This window comes from Elephantulus edwardii, unplaced genomic scaffold (assembly GCF_000299155.1).
Source record: "Elephantulus edwardii isolate Elephantulus edwardi_28Jun2011 unplaced genomic scaffold, EleEdw1.0 scaffold00023, whole genome shotgun sequence".
Classification (NCBI taxonomy): Eukaryota; Metazoa; Chordata; class Mammalia; order Macroscelidea; family Macroscelididae; genus Elephantulus; species Elephantulus edwardii.
In genome coordinates this window covers 22,005,252-22,025,123 of record NW_006399773.1, presented here as the reverse complement: position 1 = coordinate 22,025,123, position 19,872 = coordinate 22,005,252, and the positions used below count along the sequence as shown (strand labels likewise).

At 38.1% G+C, this 19,872-nt stretch overlaps 1 protein-coding gene across 1 annotated transcript in view; it reads right to left on the bottom strand.

Moving 5' to 3' along the window:
* DIAPH3 (diaphanous-related formin 3) overlaps window positions 1–19,872 on the bottom strand; it is a 740,013-nt gene that overhangs the window by 468,895 nt on the left and 251,246 nt on the right. Inside the window, exons 16-17 of the mRNA XM_006882733.1 lie at window positions 18,728–18,997; window positions 15,359–15,473 (exon numbers count right to left, since the gene is read on the bottom strand). Coding sequence (XP_006882795.1) covers window positions 15,359–15,473; window positions 18,728–18,997 — 385 coding nt within the window. The remainder of the gene's footprint in view (window positions 1–15,358; window positions 15,474–18,727; window positions 18,998–19,872) is intronic.

Genomic DNA, 19,872 nt, shown 5'->3' with positions numbered 1-19,872 from the left:
TGGGATAAGGGCACACTGCTGTGGGGCAGTGGTAAGGTGGCAGGAGATGAGAGGGAAATTATTTTAAATCAAAGAAGAGTACTTTAAATAAAACATAATAGAATTTCTTTTAATCAGAGCAGCAGCATGGCAGAGCAGAAGACAGCAATGGCTGTAGCTTCAGATCTGTATTCTGTTCAGAGCTGCTGTTCCTTTGGCAGAACTTCTATTGAAGAATGTACTTATAGATAAAATGCATACAATATTTTACTTGGCTTCATGGTAGGGACATTTTGGGGATATAAAAAAACCCTCCAATATATATGAAGTAAACATTTATTGCTTAAAATTTACATTGTGATTGCTATCATATTACTGTCCACTTAAATAGTGAGTTTCATATTTTCCTAGCCAATATAAATACTTTTACCAGCAAATGCATTAAAATGGTTTGGTAAAGTGAGATTTAAAAATGGATGGCTTGAGGCTGTAACTCCCTTTAAAAATAAAAGAGGTACACTGGAAAGTGGACTGGGGAAGGGGAAAAGGAGGAAAGGGAGGGAACGTGCAACAATGATGAAATTAAAAGCCAGCTCTTACTGTAAACTTTCGTTAAATTCACAATTTAAAAAAATCTTTAAAAAGAAAGAAACTGAAAACATTGTTAAGTTAGATGAAAGATCTCCTTATAAAATAACACAAAGGCAAAGAATCAAAGTGCAGGTCGAGGCCCGCACCTACAAATTATAAAGGCTGCATGAAGAAGTTTTGCCTTTTGTGTCATGAGCCCCACTGGCAGACAGATGATGAGGATACCTATTCATATAATTTTAAATTAATAAAGTCCTTAAAATTTGAAAGAAATCAAATGACACTGAAATGAAAGCACCAATATGTTTAAAGCAGCAAGGACCAATTGAGATGACTACTCGGACCTCCCTTTAAGAAAGAATTTTTCAAAATAAAATGCTTACCACTGATGGCCTAAAACACAGAACACACGTACAACATATGGTATATATAAATGATGATCTGAAGTTTTTTTGAAAGATTAAAAAATATTAAAAATAAATAACGAACTTTTCACTCTAGTGAATGTACTACATTTAGGTTGGCTAATCTATAGATAACAAGTTCAAGCTATGAGGACCTTAAGAATGCTCTTTAGGCGAGCTCTGGTGGCCTAGTGGTAGGAAACTGCCCTGCAATCCCAGAGGTGCGCAGTTCAAATCCATCAGATGCTCTGCTGAAGAAGGAGGAACAATCGCCTCCTGTACCAGTCAGATCCAATTTGACGGTACACACATTTAAAAAAAAGAATGAATAGATAGATAGAAAGAATGCTCTTTAGCTGTTGAGGGGAAAAATACCATCCTTGGACAAACACAAAGCATCAACTGGCCATGACCATAGATGCTCAACCAGGTTAAGTCGCTATGAAAGGTGAGTAGTTCAAATCCACCAGTTGCTTCAGGAGGAGAAGAGATAGTCTCCTCTTTAAAATATTTAATGCCTTAAAAAGTGCATAGAGGAATACCATGAGTGAGAATCAACTGGATAGCAATACATTTGGATTTTAGGGGTAGGAAGCCTTTAACAGGCACTCTTTGCTTTAAAATACAAAATTAGACTAGCTGAGATTCTGTTATGTTTGCATCATAGTCTAAGATCTTTTTTGTTGGTCTTCTAATTTTTCTACCCTTGTTGTTGTTGTTATGCTCTTATGTGCTATCGAGTCGTTTGCTACTCATACCAACCCCATGTACAACAGCGCTAAATCCTGCTCTATCCTATGCCAATCGCACTGCCTCTGACACACCCATCCCGATCACCCCAGTCACTGAACCAATCCACTTCATAGAGGGTCTTCCCCTCCTGTGCTGTCCCTTCACCGTACCAAGCATGATTTCACTCTCCAAGGACCTGTTTCTCCTTACAACATGTCCAAAGTATGTCAGATGAAGCCCCAGAATCCTTGCCTCCAAGGAGTAGCCTGGTTTAACCCTCTCTAGGATGAATCTGTTTGTTTTCTTGGCAGTCCAGGGTACATTCAATACTCTTCTCCAGCACCACAGTTCAAAGGCACCAATTCTCCTTCTATCCTCCCTAGTCATTGTCCAACTCTCTGATGCATAACAAGTAATTGCAAAGACCATGGCCTGTATCAGGCAGACCTTAGTCTCCAGACACAGCAATACGTTTTTTTACTTCCTGGCTGCTGCTGCCAAGAGTGTTGACGGTGGGGCCGAGTAAACTGAAGCTGTGAACAATCTTAATCCCTTCGCCTAATGCTACCTATTGGTCCAGTGGTGAGAATCTTTGTCTTTTTGACATTGAGCCTTAGTCCATACTGAAGGCTGCAGTCCTTGACCCTCCGCAGCAAGTGCATGAGGTCCTCCTCAGTTTCAGCAAGCAGGGTTGTGTCATCTGCATAACACAGATTGTTACTAGATCTTCCACCAATCCTGACGCCACACTTCTCCTCATTGAGCCCAGCCTCTCGGACAATCTGCTCTGCATACAGGTTGAAAAGGTACCCTTACCTTTCCAAGCAAGCTACACCAAGGAACAAAGATGGGGCAATATGCTTCCAAAAAAGATTTCTAGTATTGAAAACCTGAGGCAACGGAACTTTCCCCTAGAGGACAATACTATGAGGCAGAATCTATTTGATTGTGGCATGTTTTACCTTTCCACTCCAAGTAAGACAGCTGATATTGTTAGATGCTGTCAAGTTGAGTATGACTTAGAGTAACTGTGAGTAACAGGTCTGAATCTTGCTCTATCCTGGGCCATTCTCACAATTTCTGACTCACTTGAGCCCGTTACTCCAGTCACTGTGTCAGTCCACCTGGTTAAAGGTCTTTCTTTTGTCATTCCTCTACCTTCCAAAACATGGTGTCCTTCTCTAAGGATTCGCCTCGCCTAGCAACATGCCCAAATATGATAGACAAAGCTCTCATCTTTGTTTCTAAGGAGCAATCTGCCTGCACAGTGTTCTTCTAGGTGGTATACCACTGGTCTGTGAGTTGCTGTACAAAAGGAACTCGTATTGCTGTGATGTTGAACACTGTGAGAGTGATGTGCCAATCGTGGTAATAGGTACCCATGGTGGACAGAGTTGGCTGGAGCTTCCTGACTAAATCAAGCCTGGAAGCAGGAGCGGCATCCACTTCGGAAATGGCTTGCCTCCGGAAACTATGTATGAACAGTGCTCAGGCCGTTCGTTCATAGGGTCGCTATGAGTCGTCTATGACTCGACGGCACCAAACAACAACAACAACAACAACATCCTTACTTATTGCTCAGCTCACAGCAGCACTGGAAGTGGGCAAAATATTAGATAAGAAGCATCAAAAAAGCCAGGATGGATACAGAGTCACGCTATTTAAAAAAAAAAATTAGTCAACATACAACCACTTCAGGAAGTACCATATGACATAGGACTAATGGTATTGAAGGAAGAAGGAAGGAAGGTGAACGGAAGGTACTAGCAAAAAACAATAGACAAAATGCCAATTGAGATGTTTCAACAAACAGATCCAATGCTATACTCTAGCACTCATTTATGTCAAGAAATTTAGAAGACAGATGCCTGGCTAGCCAACAAACGTAAAAGAAATCCACATTTATGGCCATTTCAATGAATGGTGATGCAGGTGACTGTGGAAAATATGAAACAATAAGAGTAATATCAGAAATACAAGCTGGGTTTAGAAGCGATCATGGCACTAGAGACATTAACGACAATGTCAAATGGATCTGGGCAGAAAGAAAAGAGTACCAGAGGAATGTCTATCTGTGTTTCACTGACTATGCAAAGGCATTGATGTTTTGGATCACAACAAATTGTGGATGACATAGAAAAGAATGGAAACCAAAGGGAAAAAAAAAGAATGGAAACCCCAGAACATTAGATTGTTCATACGAAGCCTATACTTGGACCATGAAGCAACCATTAAAACACAGAAAAGAAAGACTTCATGGTTCAAAATCTGGAAAGGTGTTGCATCAGAGATGCAGCCTATCTCCATATCTTTTCAATATATATGCTGAACAGATCATTAGGAATGCTGGACTTTATAATGAGGAATGTGACATCGTTATGCAAATGGGACAATCTTGCTTGCTGAAACTGAGGAGGACCTGAGACATTCATTGCAGAAGATCAAGGACAGCAGTCTTCAATATGGAATGAAGCTAAATTTCAAGAAAGCAAATATTCCCACCACTGAGCTGGTGCATCATGACAAATGGAGAAGCGATTGAGATTGTTAAAAATTTTCCCTTGTGTGGTTCCAAAATCAACACTGTTTGCAAAATCAGGAAATCAGAAACCTAAGTCAACTGGGAAAATCTGCTGTCAGCGACCTTTCCAAAGTGCTGAAGAGCAACAATGTCAGTCAGAGACTAAGGTGTCTGATCCAAGCCATGGTCTTCACATTTACTTGCTATTTATCAGAGAGTTAGACAATGATTAAGGATGATAGAAGAAGAATCGATGTCTTCGAGTTGTGGTGCTGGAAAAGAGTATTGAGCATACTATGGACGGCCAAGAGAACAAACAAAGGTGTGAGACCACGCTGCTTCCTGGAAGTAAAAATTTTGAAGCTCAGTCTCACATACTTCAGGCATGTTTCCAGGAGGATAAGGACATCATGCTTAGAAGAGTGGAGGGACAGCGCAGGAGAGAAGGACACTGGATGAAACGGACGGATCCAGTAACTGGGGGGGGGGGAATAAGGTTAAGTAGGTCAGAGACAGTGAGATTGGCTCAGGACAGAGCAGGGTTTCGAGCTCTTGTACAGACTTGTGACATGAGTTGCAAGGGACTTGACTGCACATAATAACAACAATTAATAAATGAAGGCAAAGCTAAATTTTAATTAAAGGTTAGTGAACTCCACAGGAGTCTGTTAAAAAGATTAGGAAAACAGGGAGCTCTGGTGGCCTAGTGGCAGGAAGCCGCACTGCAATCCCAGAGGTGTGCAGTTCAAATCAACCAGATGCTCTGCTAGAGAAAGAGGGACAATTTCCTCCTGTACCAGTCAGATCTGACTGGATGGTACACACACAAAAATAATAAAATAAAATAAATATATTAGGAAAACAAAAGATTCTCTGAAAGAGATTATATTTTTCTCAGAGTTCAGAGGTCTCTGAATTCTTAACAATGTTCACCTCAAACTGAGGCCCTCTGACCTTTAACTGTGTCTGAATTTGAAAGACACACACATGCATCTAAACAAGCTAGAGGCAAAAGTTCCTAAAAATGGTTCCCTAGTCAGACACTCTGAAATATGAGCAAGATTGTGTTCACTGAAATCTATATTACAAGGGCTTGTACAGAGATAGTGTAACCATAGGAGAATCCAAAAGAAAAGCAAAACAGCTTATTTAAGCACATAAATATAATTACCTTAAAAAATCTAACTTTTGATATTCAAACTTACAAAATGCATAGTTATTTTTCCACAGAAGACTTTCAGTGATAAAAACATTAATTCCAAAATGTATTTAATTTCAAATTCCTATATTATGTATTTCAGCAAGAAGTCTTCTGAATTTACTTGTGTCAGTAACATCAGAACCCTTCCTGCTCTCCAAGAATGGAATTCAAGTTAAGATGATGACCAGGGTCTCTTCCAAATTAGGCAAATACTACACAGAGAGAGTGATTAGTTTTCAGATAGAAATAGTAAATTAGGAAGGAGGAGCTTCATTTCTATTTTAAGTGAACAAGAATTTGTTTTAATCACAAATGAAACTTCTAAGTCACCGAACAAGACACAGACAAAAAAGAGGACTGTTTATATGAGCTGAGAAAGTGCATAATGAACAATCAAACTCCAATGGGGAACAAGGTAACAGACATGTGAAAAGAAAAGCAATCTTGAGAAGAGAAAAAGTTGTGCACTAACAATAGAAAGTAACAGCTTTCCCATATTTTTACATTATGATAGTTATAGGTAGGTTCTGTAAAACTGTTTCAAAATTAAAATATCAGTACGAATTTTTAGAATGGAAAAAAAGATATCATCCTCAGTCAACCAAGGGTCCAGCAACTTGAGATGAATCCAATGCCTATTGCTATTCTTTTCTCTAATGAAACAAAGTGATTGGGTAGAAGTGAAGAGTCTATGATTACATGTTTATGATTAAACACATTTGTCCCCTATACATGATATTCAGAGCACTAATACATTAGATGTTGCACAGGTGAGCAGTTTGAATCCACTAGCAACTCCAAGAAGAAAAGGTAGGCCATTACTTCCTGTTAAAGCTTTACAGGCTTGGAAAACAGTCATGGAGGGTCACAACGAATCAGAATTTGTTTTACTGCCGTGAGTAGGTCCTCTTTACATACATCTCGAGCCTCTTTTCTATATTTGGCATCTGTACATTATAATTATAAATTAAGGAGCTCTGGTGGCCCAATGGGGAAGAAGTTAAGCTATCAACCCCAAAGAGAGGAAGTCTGAATACCTTAGTTGTCTCACTGAAAAAAGATGGGCAGTATCTTTCCATGTGATTTGAAGCTCTGAAAAGCTGAAGAAGAGGCAATTCCAACTCATTATCAATGAACTTTTAGTTTTGTACATTATACAAGAAATAGGTATTTAAAGAGAACTTTAAAATTGCAATCACACTATTCCAAAGTGCGTGCAACAAAGTATGATTTGAAAATCTAGACTTGAATATCTTCTGTTTCTCTAGGTAAGCCTTTCTTTTAAGGGTGTATTTTCCGTTCTACATCCAGAATAAATTTCTGTTTCTTCAGCCATCCAGCAAAAGATATAACATAATTAGCATCAATGAGATATTTTCTGATGGCAAAGCTAACCAGTTCATAATTACCTTAAGACTCTAATCCTTTTAAGACGCTGTCACAGACAAGTACCAAATGAAAATTCTTTAGCAAAACATTTAATTCTCCAATGACATCCTCCCAAACCTTTCCAAATTGGCATTTGTTCAAATTCCCTTTGCAGAAGCATTTAGAATACTTAAGATAACATGTATTCATGTTGGAATTATCTCTTTATTAACAGTCTCAAGAAATAAATCTTTTATATAAATTATAATGTACACTTATGAGGCAGTTTTAAAAAAAATTCATATACTTTTATTCATTCAGAGCAATATTGTGTTTGAAATAAAAAATGAAATCCTGAACCCAGCCAAGTCCTTGTGTTAATCCCTAATTCATCCCAACCTCAATACTTTGTCCACTGAACTATGATGTCAGAACTCTAAGCATGATTTGCTTTTAAGTACACAATCCATTAACTGTTTCTATATGCCATAACTGTTCATTGGAGAAATTATTTATAAACCAGTTTATTGTCCCTATCTGGCAAATATGATGCACCTGTTACAAAATGAGATTACTTCAGAAAGCTTACAATTGCAGAATCACATTTTCATAATAAATCAGTCTAGCAGAAGTAGATTATTCACATAGTTTCAAAAAGTCCTTTAATCCTTATTAAGTTAACAGTCTGTGAATAATAAACATAATTAATAATAATTTTGTTTGACAAACCTAACACCAATAACCTGTTAGTATATTTTAATACATTTTCCAACAGCCTGTAAAAATTAACCAACATATGCTTCCAATCTGGTAAAAATACGCAGGTCATTAGCATTATTTTGATGATACCAAATGTTCAATATATGAATATTGTGATTAAATTTCCAAGACATATATAAACAATGTTTTTTATAACCTTGTTAAGTCTAAACAGAAGCTGAAGATAGTAAACTATGGCAGTCTCTTCTAAAACCAAAATCAGCATTTATTACTCATTTTTCAAGCTCATACTTCAAATGATAGCTTGACTGAATTTCATTAAGACTGTAAAAGCAACACTCAATCAGCCACATTTTACATAATAGGATTATGGTTTCCAACACTATCATCAACATCAAACCTACTGACTGACATAAAATTTTGGATATTGTTGGGGGCTATAGAATAGGACTCATAGTAACCCTATGAACAGCTGACCTGAACCCAGCCTATCTTGTATCATTCTCCATAATTTGGACACTCTAAACTCCACTGCTACAGTCACTGAGTCAATCCATCTTATGGAAGTTGTCTTCTCCTTCACCAACTCCACATGATGTATGATGTCGCTTTTCAAGAAATAGGCTCGTTTAGAAACATGTCCAAAGAATACAAGGCAAAGCTTCACCCTTTTGGCCTCCAAAGAACACTCTGGTTGCAGTTTTACCAAGATATATCCGTTTGTCCTTTTGGCAATCAAGGAGATATTCAGTACTCTTCTCCAGCACCAAAATTCAAAGGCATCAATTCTTCTTCTGTCACCATTATTCACTGTCCGGCTTTCTGATATGTAGCAGATGACTGAGAAAGAAGACCATGGACTGGATCTGGTGAACATTAATCTCCAAACTGACATAACTGCATTTCTGTATTTGGGAGAGGTACCTTTCCTTACAGCAGACTTGTCCAATGCAATACATTCCTTGATTTCTTGACTACTGGTGCCAACGGTGCTAATTATTAATATAATCAAGAGGAAATAACTGACAGTTTCAATTCTTTATCTATCATAATGTTGACTGTTGAGTCTGTGGTGAGGACCTTTGTTTCTTTGATGAGGAAATTTAATCCATATCAAAGAATATAGTGTTCCTTGACCTTCTGCAGCAAGCATTTCATATCCTCCTCAGCAATTTGTGTCATAATATAGGTTGAGTCTGTTGAAGATATGTCCTCCAATCCTAATGCTATATTCTTCTTCAGAGTCCAGCTTCACGAACTATTTGCTCACCATACAGATTGAATAGGTGTAGCGAAAGGATACAATGCCGATGCACACCCTTCCTAATTTTAAGCCATGCAAGGTTTCCTTGCTCCATTCAGACAAACAATTTCTTGTTCTAGATATAGATTTTTCATTAATGCAATTAAGTTTCTGAATTCCCATTGTTCTATATGTTAGTCACAATTTGTTATGATCCACACAGCCTTTGCATAGTCAATAAAATGTAAATAGACATTCTCTTGTTATAAGCTCTGCTTTCCTCAGCCAGGATCCATCTGAAATCAATAAAGATATCACTGGTGCTGTGGCCTTTTCTAAAGCCAGCCTAAATTTCTAATAGTACCCTGACAATGTACTATTCTAGTAGTATTTAAATTATCTTCAACAATATTCTGCATGCAAGAGATATGATATTATTTGCTACATACTATATGTATCTGTTGGCTTGAATAGTGGAAGACAAATGTAGAAAAGGGGGGGAAAGTAGAAGGAGAGTAAAAAGACCATCTGCAAACATATACCTATATATTTCCAGAAGTATTTAAATTATGGAAAGCTATGATGTATCTGAAAACTTATAACAGAGAAATAGCAAAGTAGATACTTGCTATTAAATAACACATTACTAGGTCAAGGACTGTAGTCTTCAATATGAACTGAAGCTCAACATCAAATAAACAAAAGTCCTCACCAACGGGTGCAGGATATGAACAGATACTTCATCAAAGAAGACATTCAGATTTGAACAAACACAGGGGAAAAAAATCTCTACCTCTAAGAGAGATGCTACTAGGAATATACCCTGAAGAGGCCATAGCTGACATCCAAGCAGATATATGCACTCCCATGTTTATTGCAGCTTTGTTCACAATAGCAAGGAGTTGGAAACAACCTAAGTGCCCATCAACAAATGAATGGCTAGAGAAGCTGTGGTATATTTTCACAATGGAATACTATGCTGCATTGAAAAACAAGGAACTCATCCAATATTATTCAAAATGGTTGACTCTGGAGAACATTATGCTGAGTGAAATATCCCAGTCACAAAAGGACAAATATTGCATGATGCCACTGTTGTAGAATGGAACTAACCTCGGGGTTGGGGAGAGACTGAGTTAGATGGGTTCATGTATACTGCACTGAAATAGAGGAGGGAGAAAACTGTTTAAAAGAGATATGTGACTAGGTATTTCTGTCATCACAGGAGTCTAGAGCAATGGCTACATGGTGGAGGGGACCTGGGGGAGGGTTTGTAAAACAATGAAAAAATCTTTTCTTTTACTTTTCCATAATTTTTGACTCATGTACTTGTAACTTGGTAGTTAAATTTGTCTTCTAGGTTGCAACACCCCCATGATACATCTTCAAGGATATGAACATGTACGGCTAAGCACAATTAATAACAGTGCATCTAAATTCCAAAATCAATCTCCATAATAGTCTATGTGTTTCCTACTGCCAAAGGGGCCCTTTAGAGTAGTGAGAGAAGATCTTCACCCTGAAACCCACAGCGTCCCTTTTCAGCAGGAAGTAGCTAAGAGAATACGCCATCCCCTTTCCCTTATGAATCAGGGTGAAGTCTCTCTCAGGGAGGAGTGATAGGGAATGGCAAAGGACACACTGACAAAGGAGATTAAACAGAACTGGTTTTGACAAGCACTGTGGCAATTGGACAATTAAAACAGACATTCGGAGGGCGGGGGAAGAAGAACAAACTGGGGAAGAGGTTAGAGAGAATGGTACAGCAATGAAGGAATGAAAACCCAAAATCCCTGTAAATGTTCATTAATACTAATAAAATTTAATAATAAAAAAAAATCTCTAGCTCTAAGAGAGATGCAAATCAAAACTATGAGATATCATCTTATCCCAGGAAGAATAGCAAAATTCAACAGGACAGCAAACAGCAATTGCTGGCAAGGTTGCAAAGAAACTGGAACCCTTATTCACTGTTGGTGGGAGTGTAAAATGGTGCACCCACTATGGAAGGAAGTAATGCACTTTCTCAAAAAGTCGGAAATAGAAATACCATCTGACCCAGTTATTCAACTACTGGGAATATACCCTAAAGAAACCATAACTGCCACCATGGTAGGTATATGCACACCCACGTTTATTGCAGCTTTGTCCACAAAAGCAAAGAGTTGGAAACAACCCAAGTGCCCATCAACAAACAAATGGATAGAAAAGCTGTGGTATATTCACACAATGGAATACTATGCTGCATTGAAAAGCAAAGAACTCATGAATATTATACAAAATGAGTGACCATGAAGGGTGCCAAGAGTGTTGATTGTTGTAACTGTTAACAATCTCAATCACTTTTCCATTCATCATGGTGCTGTCAAGTGGCCCAGTGGTGAGATCTTTGTCTTCTTGATGTTTAGTTTCATTCCACTCAATTATTAGTAATGTTGAAAAGCACACTTAAACCAAAAGTCAAATCTACTGCAGTTGAGTCATTTCCAACTCATAGCATTACTATATGCAAATCCAAACCAAACCAAAACAACGTAAAAACAAACTCACTGCCATTCAGTAGATTGTAAATACAGTGCCCCTTCCCTAGGTTTCCAACGCTAATAAGAAATTGCCTTAAAATAATGGTACAAAAAGAGACTGACCATCTTTGCCCCACAGAGTAGATGGTGAGTTCAAACTTCCAAACTTTTTGGTTAGCAGCCCAATAACATTACACATTATACTTCAGAGCTCTAGCCATAAGCCAATCTTTGGAGGTCCTCAATGCTTTCTAGGAACTATTCTTAAAAATGTAGAGATAAAATAGTCATCTTCACAACTCTACTACCATTTGCATCTTGGAATGTTGGCAATACTCAGGATAACAAAACTAGGTTTTTGCACCTATTTCTGCTCACCTTGGAAAATAGCCACATTTATAGAAAGGCAGCATTTGAACTGAGACAAAAGAAGTCACGGGATTCTACCAAGCTCCAAGACAAGTGACGGGCATTACAGGGAGGGGGGACATCATGGTCAAAGGCAGAGAGAGGAAGAAGTATAGAATATTTACAAAGTGATTCTCATTTTGATCTTTGTAACTATTAGATTAGGCAAACAGATCTTCCCCTGCCCCCAGCCTTGAATCTCAAGGCTAAAGTTAGATGACTTAAGAATTTTTTAAAGGTCCAATTATTTCATTTAGGGTTAAAACTACAGCTAAATTAAAGACATGCTAACAAGTTTCCCTTTTGAGCCTCATTAATTAAGAAAGTAATCAAAGTAAAGGGGGGGAGAGGGAGAAGCTAGATGGTAGAAATAGCTTTTCGGTACCACCATTCTTGCCAACAGGGAAAGCAAAGGGGAAACTAATCAATTCCAGATTATGAAATCTGAAATTCTAAAGTGTTTTACATGTAAATACACTTTTTAACTGCCATATATTTTCCTTGATTGCCTGAAGAGTGCACTAATTTTATTCAAAGAAGAAAATTTTCATTCGCCATAATCAAAAGGGGAAATTAAGATCTGCTTACTTCATCAGTTTTCCAAAGGTAGGCTTGGTGAGAAAATTCTATTTTCAGAGACCTAAATATATAAAATTTTTTAAATTTTAAACATGAATAATGGTGCTTAAAAACACCTGTTAAAGGTTTTGGATTTACCGCAAATCTAGAAAGCTTTCTTAATTTATAATTATCTATAATGTTAATTTTCAATTGTTTCTGCAATGTTTTTCAAAGGATCCATTTTTAATGAATCTTCCAGCATTCCCTGGTTGCTGTACAATCAAGGTGAAGAGTATGAATAAAGTAGTATCTAAGCATAGTACTTAGAACACAGTAGGCAATTTAACTCAATTCTTCCCTTTTACATATCATGTTCCTTACTTCTCCTTCCTACAATCTTAGCCAGCTCTCTCTGTTTTCAATGAGTCCAGAAGCATAAATAACTCTATAGTGAAACAGGTCTTTCTAAAGATTAATAGATAATGTCTAAACCAAGTTAAGTGTCTTGGGCTACAGAATTAAAATGTAAACTTTACACATAATGCAAAAGCTAACGTGGCAGTGTATGTGGATGTCATGGATATGTGATATGGAATGATGTAATGGGCAATCTCCTCCCCTTTGATTTACAGCCTCAGAAAATCTACTGGAGTGGAAGCTATGAGTCTGATCCCACTAGATAGCACAGAACAGAAGTTTTGTTATGATTTCTCATAAGGGTAGGATGGATGCAGTATCCTTAAATCTATCACAGCCCTGATTCAATTTCCCTAGGGTGTGGCCATACAATTTTATCTAAGCAGTGATAACAGGGGAAAAGTTAGCAGAGAGAAGTGACTTCCAAGAAAGACCAAGAGTGCATCAGTCCCTTGGATTCCAGTCCCTGTGCTGTGAAGCATCTTGACAAAGATGAAAGTCAAGACAAATGAGATGTGGAAGGCAATAAGGATCTTCCTCCAAAAATGACAAAGAAAGGGTTTCCTTAGATCCCATATCCTCTTAAATTTTATCCATAGCCTCTTAAATATTAAGAAAATACATTGGCCTCTTAAAGCTAGTGGTTGTAGTATTTCTCTTAAAGCAGTACTCTAGTAGCCTACTAGTAGGGAGTTGGACTGTCAATCTAAAGACATTTGTTTCAAACCCACTATCTTCTCCCAGAAATAAAGATCAGCAGCCTCTTCCCTGCCTGTGAAAACCCACTAAAGGATCAGCTATGAGTTAGTTCTGACTTGATGGCAAAAAACAATAGTAATAGATAATTAAGATTGTAGAGTTTAGTGATATGCATGTAATATTGGATGAAATAAATGCAATTTCCAGTTAAAAATAAGCCTTTAGTATTTATTAAAAATAATCACAAAAAAAACATACTTCAAAGTTAAATACTATCACAAAACAATTTGGGAAAAAAATGCTATTGCTGTTAACAAAAAGACCATTCCTAGACCCTACTTATATACTTCTTTTTCAAACAGTCGATATTTACTGTCTACTTTTAATGTACTCACTATCTTGCATCTTTTTGCCCATTTGTTAGTTAATTCTGCAGTTAGTTACTGTCTGTCAGTTTGTAATACTGTGGTGCCTGGTATGTTCCAATGAACATACCAATGCCATCTATATTTCAAGTATTAACAGCGTCGCTCCAATGGTCAAATTTCAGCAAAACTTCCAAAATAGCACTGATCAAACTCACTGCCACTGAATCGGAACCAGCTCAGAGCTGATCCTTCAACAGATTTTTGGCAACTCTAAATTGCACAGAGGAGACTGCTCAGCTTTCCCCTCACAGTGGCTGGTGGACTGAAATCGCTCGAGACGTGCTGACCGGCAAACCCCCTTCAGACTGCACTTCCAGAGCTCCCTCAGTAGAGATTAGGAATAAGGATTTCCCAACCTGCTTTCAAAAAACCCAACAAAATCAGTCAGTGGAAAACAAACAGTAAAAACTAAAGAGAACCCATCAATTTTCAAGTGGCTCATAAACAAGCAAAAGCTGACCAGTAAGTGAATAAGGGAAATCTAAGAAGATGCATCTGAATTAGCAAAGCATATTGATTATACCATGGATTGCTGGATAAGAAATCTGTCACAGAAGGAGTTCTTTTGAAGAAAGGAAGGAATGAGTTCTCTGCACATGCTTAAAAAAAACAGACGAATCCCTGGAGAAGTCAAGTCATGATTGGTAAAGTAGTGCATCAGCGACAAAGAGGAAGAACCTCAACAAGACAGATTGACACAACAGCTCAAACCCAGCGACAACTGTGACGATGGCAGCATTAGGATCTGTGTATAACTGAGTTGCTATGTGAGAACGGATTCAACAAAACTGAAGTTGAACAACAATTAATTATGTGAATAATTTTTTATATCAAGATGTGGCAAAATTCAGATGAGAGGAATCTTTCTAATTTGGTGGCTTGCTTTTTGTTTTTTTTATTGGTGTTTCAGTGGTTGAAACCTCACCATTTATGCAAGCGATCTTCAGTTACTAACCCATGTGCCTGCCTCAATGGGCAGCCACCACCAATGTTTCATTTGGCTGTGTTGCTGAACAGACTTCGGAGGAACTTTTCCAAATTTAAGACCAAAAATTTTAAATAGTCTGGCTATTTACTTCTACACATCAGTCAATGAAAACACTAAAGATTACAAAGACCTGGCCCATAACCCATCAAGAAAAGGTACAAGATCCGACAGCATTTTCTTCTGTTTTACAAATGGGGGCAGCATGAGCTGTGCACGAACTCAATCATTCCTAAAAACACTAATGCCTGAAGGGAATGTGCTTTCAGATTAAGATCTACTCTGTTAAAAAGTTAAGATTGATCCCAGTGGATTATCTCCAAGAAAAGGTATCATATAGAAAAATTAACAAAGTTTGTACTCACTATGTACATTCAACAAGTTGAATCTTTGATGTATCAGTATAAAAACGTTTGCTCTTATTAAACATTTCATTAGATTGTTTCATTTCCTCTTAATAATATAAAAAAATCATGTATGAGACTGTTAATGTAATTCTTTTTAGAGGTTAGTATATAAAAAGTAGCAGCCCTGAATTACAAAAAGTTAACTCATGAATAACTAAAATGTCAAACTTACCTTTTTGTTGGCAACAAAATGTATTCTCTAGTTTAAAAAGAAAATCTACATTTTCATACTTGTTTTCATTTACTTTTATCCAGAAACAGTTTTCTGTCATTTCCTGAGGTCTGATCTGCAATCAGAGAGAAGACTGATTAATAAACAACTGGATGATTCACCTGTCTAAGTGTGACGCACAGACACAGGGCTCGACAGCAGTCGAAGTATGTTTATTCCTGTAAGATGGTTCTCCAAAGTATGTTCAACCGTAAGTTTCAAAGGATGCTAAACCCTACGAACCTGGAGAAAGGATGAAAGTCGCCCACGCAAGTGTCGAGGACTTTCGTTCATAGGGTCGTTATGAGTCACCTACGACTTGACGGCACTTAACAACACAGAGAGAAACCTGTTGGTCTAGTGGACCAAAAGCAATACTGCCAAGCCAAAGATGGGTGAGACTAATCCATGGCCTTAAGGCCTGTTTTTCAATGTTTTTGTGTAAACCGTCTTCTAGGTTGTATAGCCCAGGTGTGTCCACTTGCCAGACAGAGGTAACTTGTGATTGCTGTGAAGCTGAACACTGACACTGATGTGTCAAATGTGACAACGGTTACCCATGGAAGACAGTGTTTGGTGGCGATCCCCAGTTGAAACAAGCTTGGAAACAGGAGTGGCATCTACTTCCATAAATAGCTTGCCTCTGGAAACCCTATGAACCTGGGGAAAGGATGAAAATCGCACAAGCAAGTGTCAAGGACTTTCGTTCATAGGGTCGCTATGAGTTGCCTATGAGTCAATAGCACTTAACAAGAACAAGGTGTTGTTTTTTTTATGGGAGCTCTGGTGGCTTAACAATAAGGAATTGCTCTGTTAAAGGAAAAGTATATGGTTCAAATGTGTACTCAGCAGGACAAAGATAAGCAGTCTATTCCTAGGCAATGTACTGCCTCTGAAAAACCATGGGAGGGTCAGCGATCTGACTCACTGGAACTCAAGAACAACACGTTTTATTAGGGGGGAAAGGTTCCACAATCATATGGCTGGAGTGATGCTAAGTAGAATGATGTTTAACTTGTTTGTTCTCAATTGCATTTCTCAGAGACTCTAATAATGGCCACCAGCATTACTGATGTACAAGATATAGTATGCAGTACTTCCCAAGGCCATAAAACCATGAAATCTTCTCTCTGCAATACACCTGGCAGAAAGCAGCTGGCAAAGGGGCACAATCTGGCAAAGCTGCATATGAAAAGCACTTTCTCAGGGTATTTTGTAGTAAATAAAGGAAAGTGGCATATTAGAATACCATTCAAGCCAAACCAAACTCATGGCCGTCGAGCTGAATTCCAACAGACAGTGAACCTGAGCAGAGCTGCTGCACAGGATTTCCGATTTTATCAGAGCCAACTGCTGCATTTGTCCTCACGCAACAGCCAATGGGTTTGAACCACTGATGTTTTGGTTACCAGTTGAATGCTTAATCATTAAACTATTAGGGTTCCCTTAAAAAGCAGTACCTAGATACTAAGTATACATTTATTGCATGAATAAGTTATGTACTAAATAAATAAATGAGTGAAAAAAGGGAAAAACTAAAGGGAAGAGATTTCTCCTAAATATATAATTTGGAATATATATAATCTCTTCTATTTACCTTCAAAATAGGTCAATAAATTTGGTGATCTCACAGTACACATGGCAGAACTGCCATTGGATATCTTGTATGACAGTCCAGATGGCTGATGCTAAATGTCTCCACACCTGTATCAAAGTCATTGTTACAGACTAGACTGCAACTCTTATCATAATGAGATAGACCAGAACTGCTCACTAGTTTCCAAGACAAAAATCTTTGTAGAATTACACTGCTGCAGCTTTCCACCCAAAGCAGCAAACAGACTGCAACTACGGCCCTTTCACATAGTAGCCGCAATCTGTGTCCCAGGTACTACTTAAATGTCACATAAACCACCTCCATCAAGTCTGTTCAGACACACAGTGATCTTCCACTGCGTCTCCAGAGCCGTAAAGCTTTACAACAGAAGAATGACTATCTTTTTTTTCTACAGAACTGCTGGTGAATTTAAACCCCTTACTTTTCCTTGGCACAGTGACAAGGAGCTCCACAGCCAACAGAAAGGCATGTGATTCAAGTCCACCGGCTGCTCCCTTGGAAAAAGATGGGCAATCTTCTGTACAATCTACTCTGTGCCTCGGAAAAGCCAGTGGATATAAGTTATGGGGCTGTTTTTACTCTACAGTATATAACAAATACCATGCCATAAGGGCAACTTTTCAAATATCTTATTCCTCTTTCTCACTCATTGCTGCCAAGTGGATTTTGACTTATAGCTGAACCTTCAGTTAATTTCCAAGGCTATAAATTGCAGAGGAGGAGACTTTCCACATTTCTCACATAGACTGGCTAGGAGATTAAGTACAGCCTTTAGTTTAACACCACAACCTTCTACCATCTCAACTCTAGGACCAGGGATTCCAGCTTTTCTACTGTCAATCACGAACTCCCATTTAATGAGTAAAGTAAAACTGCAATCCAGAACCATAGTGGCATTTAAGTGAAGACATTTTCTCTATCCTTCTGAAAGCTGACAGAAAACAAGATTGGAGAACAAAGAAAGATGAAACTAAAGAATTAGAATACTTGAAAATAGCCCTCTCGTTCTTTCCCTTTTCTATTACAAATTTAATCCCTTCTCATCAAACATAAAATCTAGAGCATTTATATCATATTGCACCCTGGGAAAGGGGTATACTAACATGCATCAGAGGCAACTTAATAGAAATAAATATAACTATAAAATATTAGGCCACTTCTATGTCAGCCCTCCTCTCAAATAATAAAGGTCTTAATATTACCAAATAAACTGTTGTAGATTTTCAGTAGAAATTACTCAAAACTAAAGCCTATGCCCCAGCTCTGAATAAATTATTACTTAGGCCTTGTATTTTGAGCAAGAGTTCTGAAAATAAGTTGTAGGTGGTTGAAAACGTTTGGTTCAGAATTCCTATACTCTAAATATCACTTCTCAAGTAATATTTTTCCCAGAAGTAATAATATAGAAAATGTTCAGAAGACTACTCATTTTTTTGTACTTTTAACAAACACTCCTTATAAGCACAGCCTTCAGTTATCAGAGTGTTGAATTATCAAGTCAAATCCTATCGATCCAACATCAACTTCTGCCTCTATAAACCAAAAAGACTTCATCAATAGCAAATGGCTTTGTCTCATAACTCTTTGGGAAATTCCATTTTATTTAATGTCACTTTCATTATGGTTCAAATTAGAAATTGTATATAAGTAAGTCTAAAATTCAGTTTAAATCCTAACAAGAGCATACGTTTCCACGTTTCTTTTCACTTTACCTTTAACCAATTCAATCTTCTCATGCTGGTTTCAGGTTTAAATTCTTTCTTGGGTTTCAATCCAAATGGCAGGATTGGAGAAGGGTTTTGTCCGCTAAGAAACCCAAGGGGCGGTGGTGGAGGCACAAGGCCACCTGGCAGCATGGGCAATCCTGGAAGAGGAGGAGGCGGAGGAGGAGGTGGGGGAGGGGGAGGGACTGCTGAGTGGCCATCCCCATCTTCTTTTGACAGGATCAAAGAGGTACTTGTACCAGCTGGCAAGGCACCAAACTAGAGGAAAAACAATAAGGAATGCAGCTAAGAAAACACTACAAAACAGATTAAAAAAAAATCATGGTATATACATTTAACTAAAAGACAACTGAACATATGTGTAACTCTATACAGGTCAACCTAATAACAACAGTCTAATATTTGCTTCTCAATTTAAGAACATAATTTTAGCCTCTGTTTCCACACAAATATGATTGCCAGAATATTATTCCCCAGTTGGAAGTCATTATGGTCCTCAGAGTATACGGATATCCTAGAGTGAAATGAATATATAAATCTGGAGATTCAAAAGTCTAGGTGGCAGCTGAGGTCAGAGTAGACAGAGCACATCAAGCATGAATCTGTAATATAAGAAAAAGTCTACAGGCTGAATTTATGGAACAGTAATATTTAAGTGATAAGTTAAACACTAGATCCAGAAAAATATGGTATCGACACATCATTGTTGTTGTTATTGTTATGTGCCGTCGAGTCACTTGCGACTCAGAGACCCTATGAACAACAGCCCTAAACTCTGCTCTGTCCTGTGCCAATCGCACCATCTCTGACACTCCCATCCCGATTATCCTAGTCACTGAATCAATCCACCTCATAGAGGGCCTTCCCCTCCTGCGCTGTCCATCCACCCTCCCACGCATGATGTCCTTCCCATGCATGATGTCCTTCTCCAAGAACTGGTCTCTCCTCACAACATGTCCAAAGTATGTTAGACGGAGCTTCAGAATCCTTGCCTCCAAGGAGCCACCCGGTTTAACCCTCTCCAGGACAAATCTGTTTGTTTTTCTAGTAGTCCATGGTATTCTCAATACTCTTCTCCAGCACCACAGCTCAAAGGCATCAATTCTCCTTCTATCCTCCTTGGTCATTGTCCA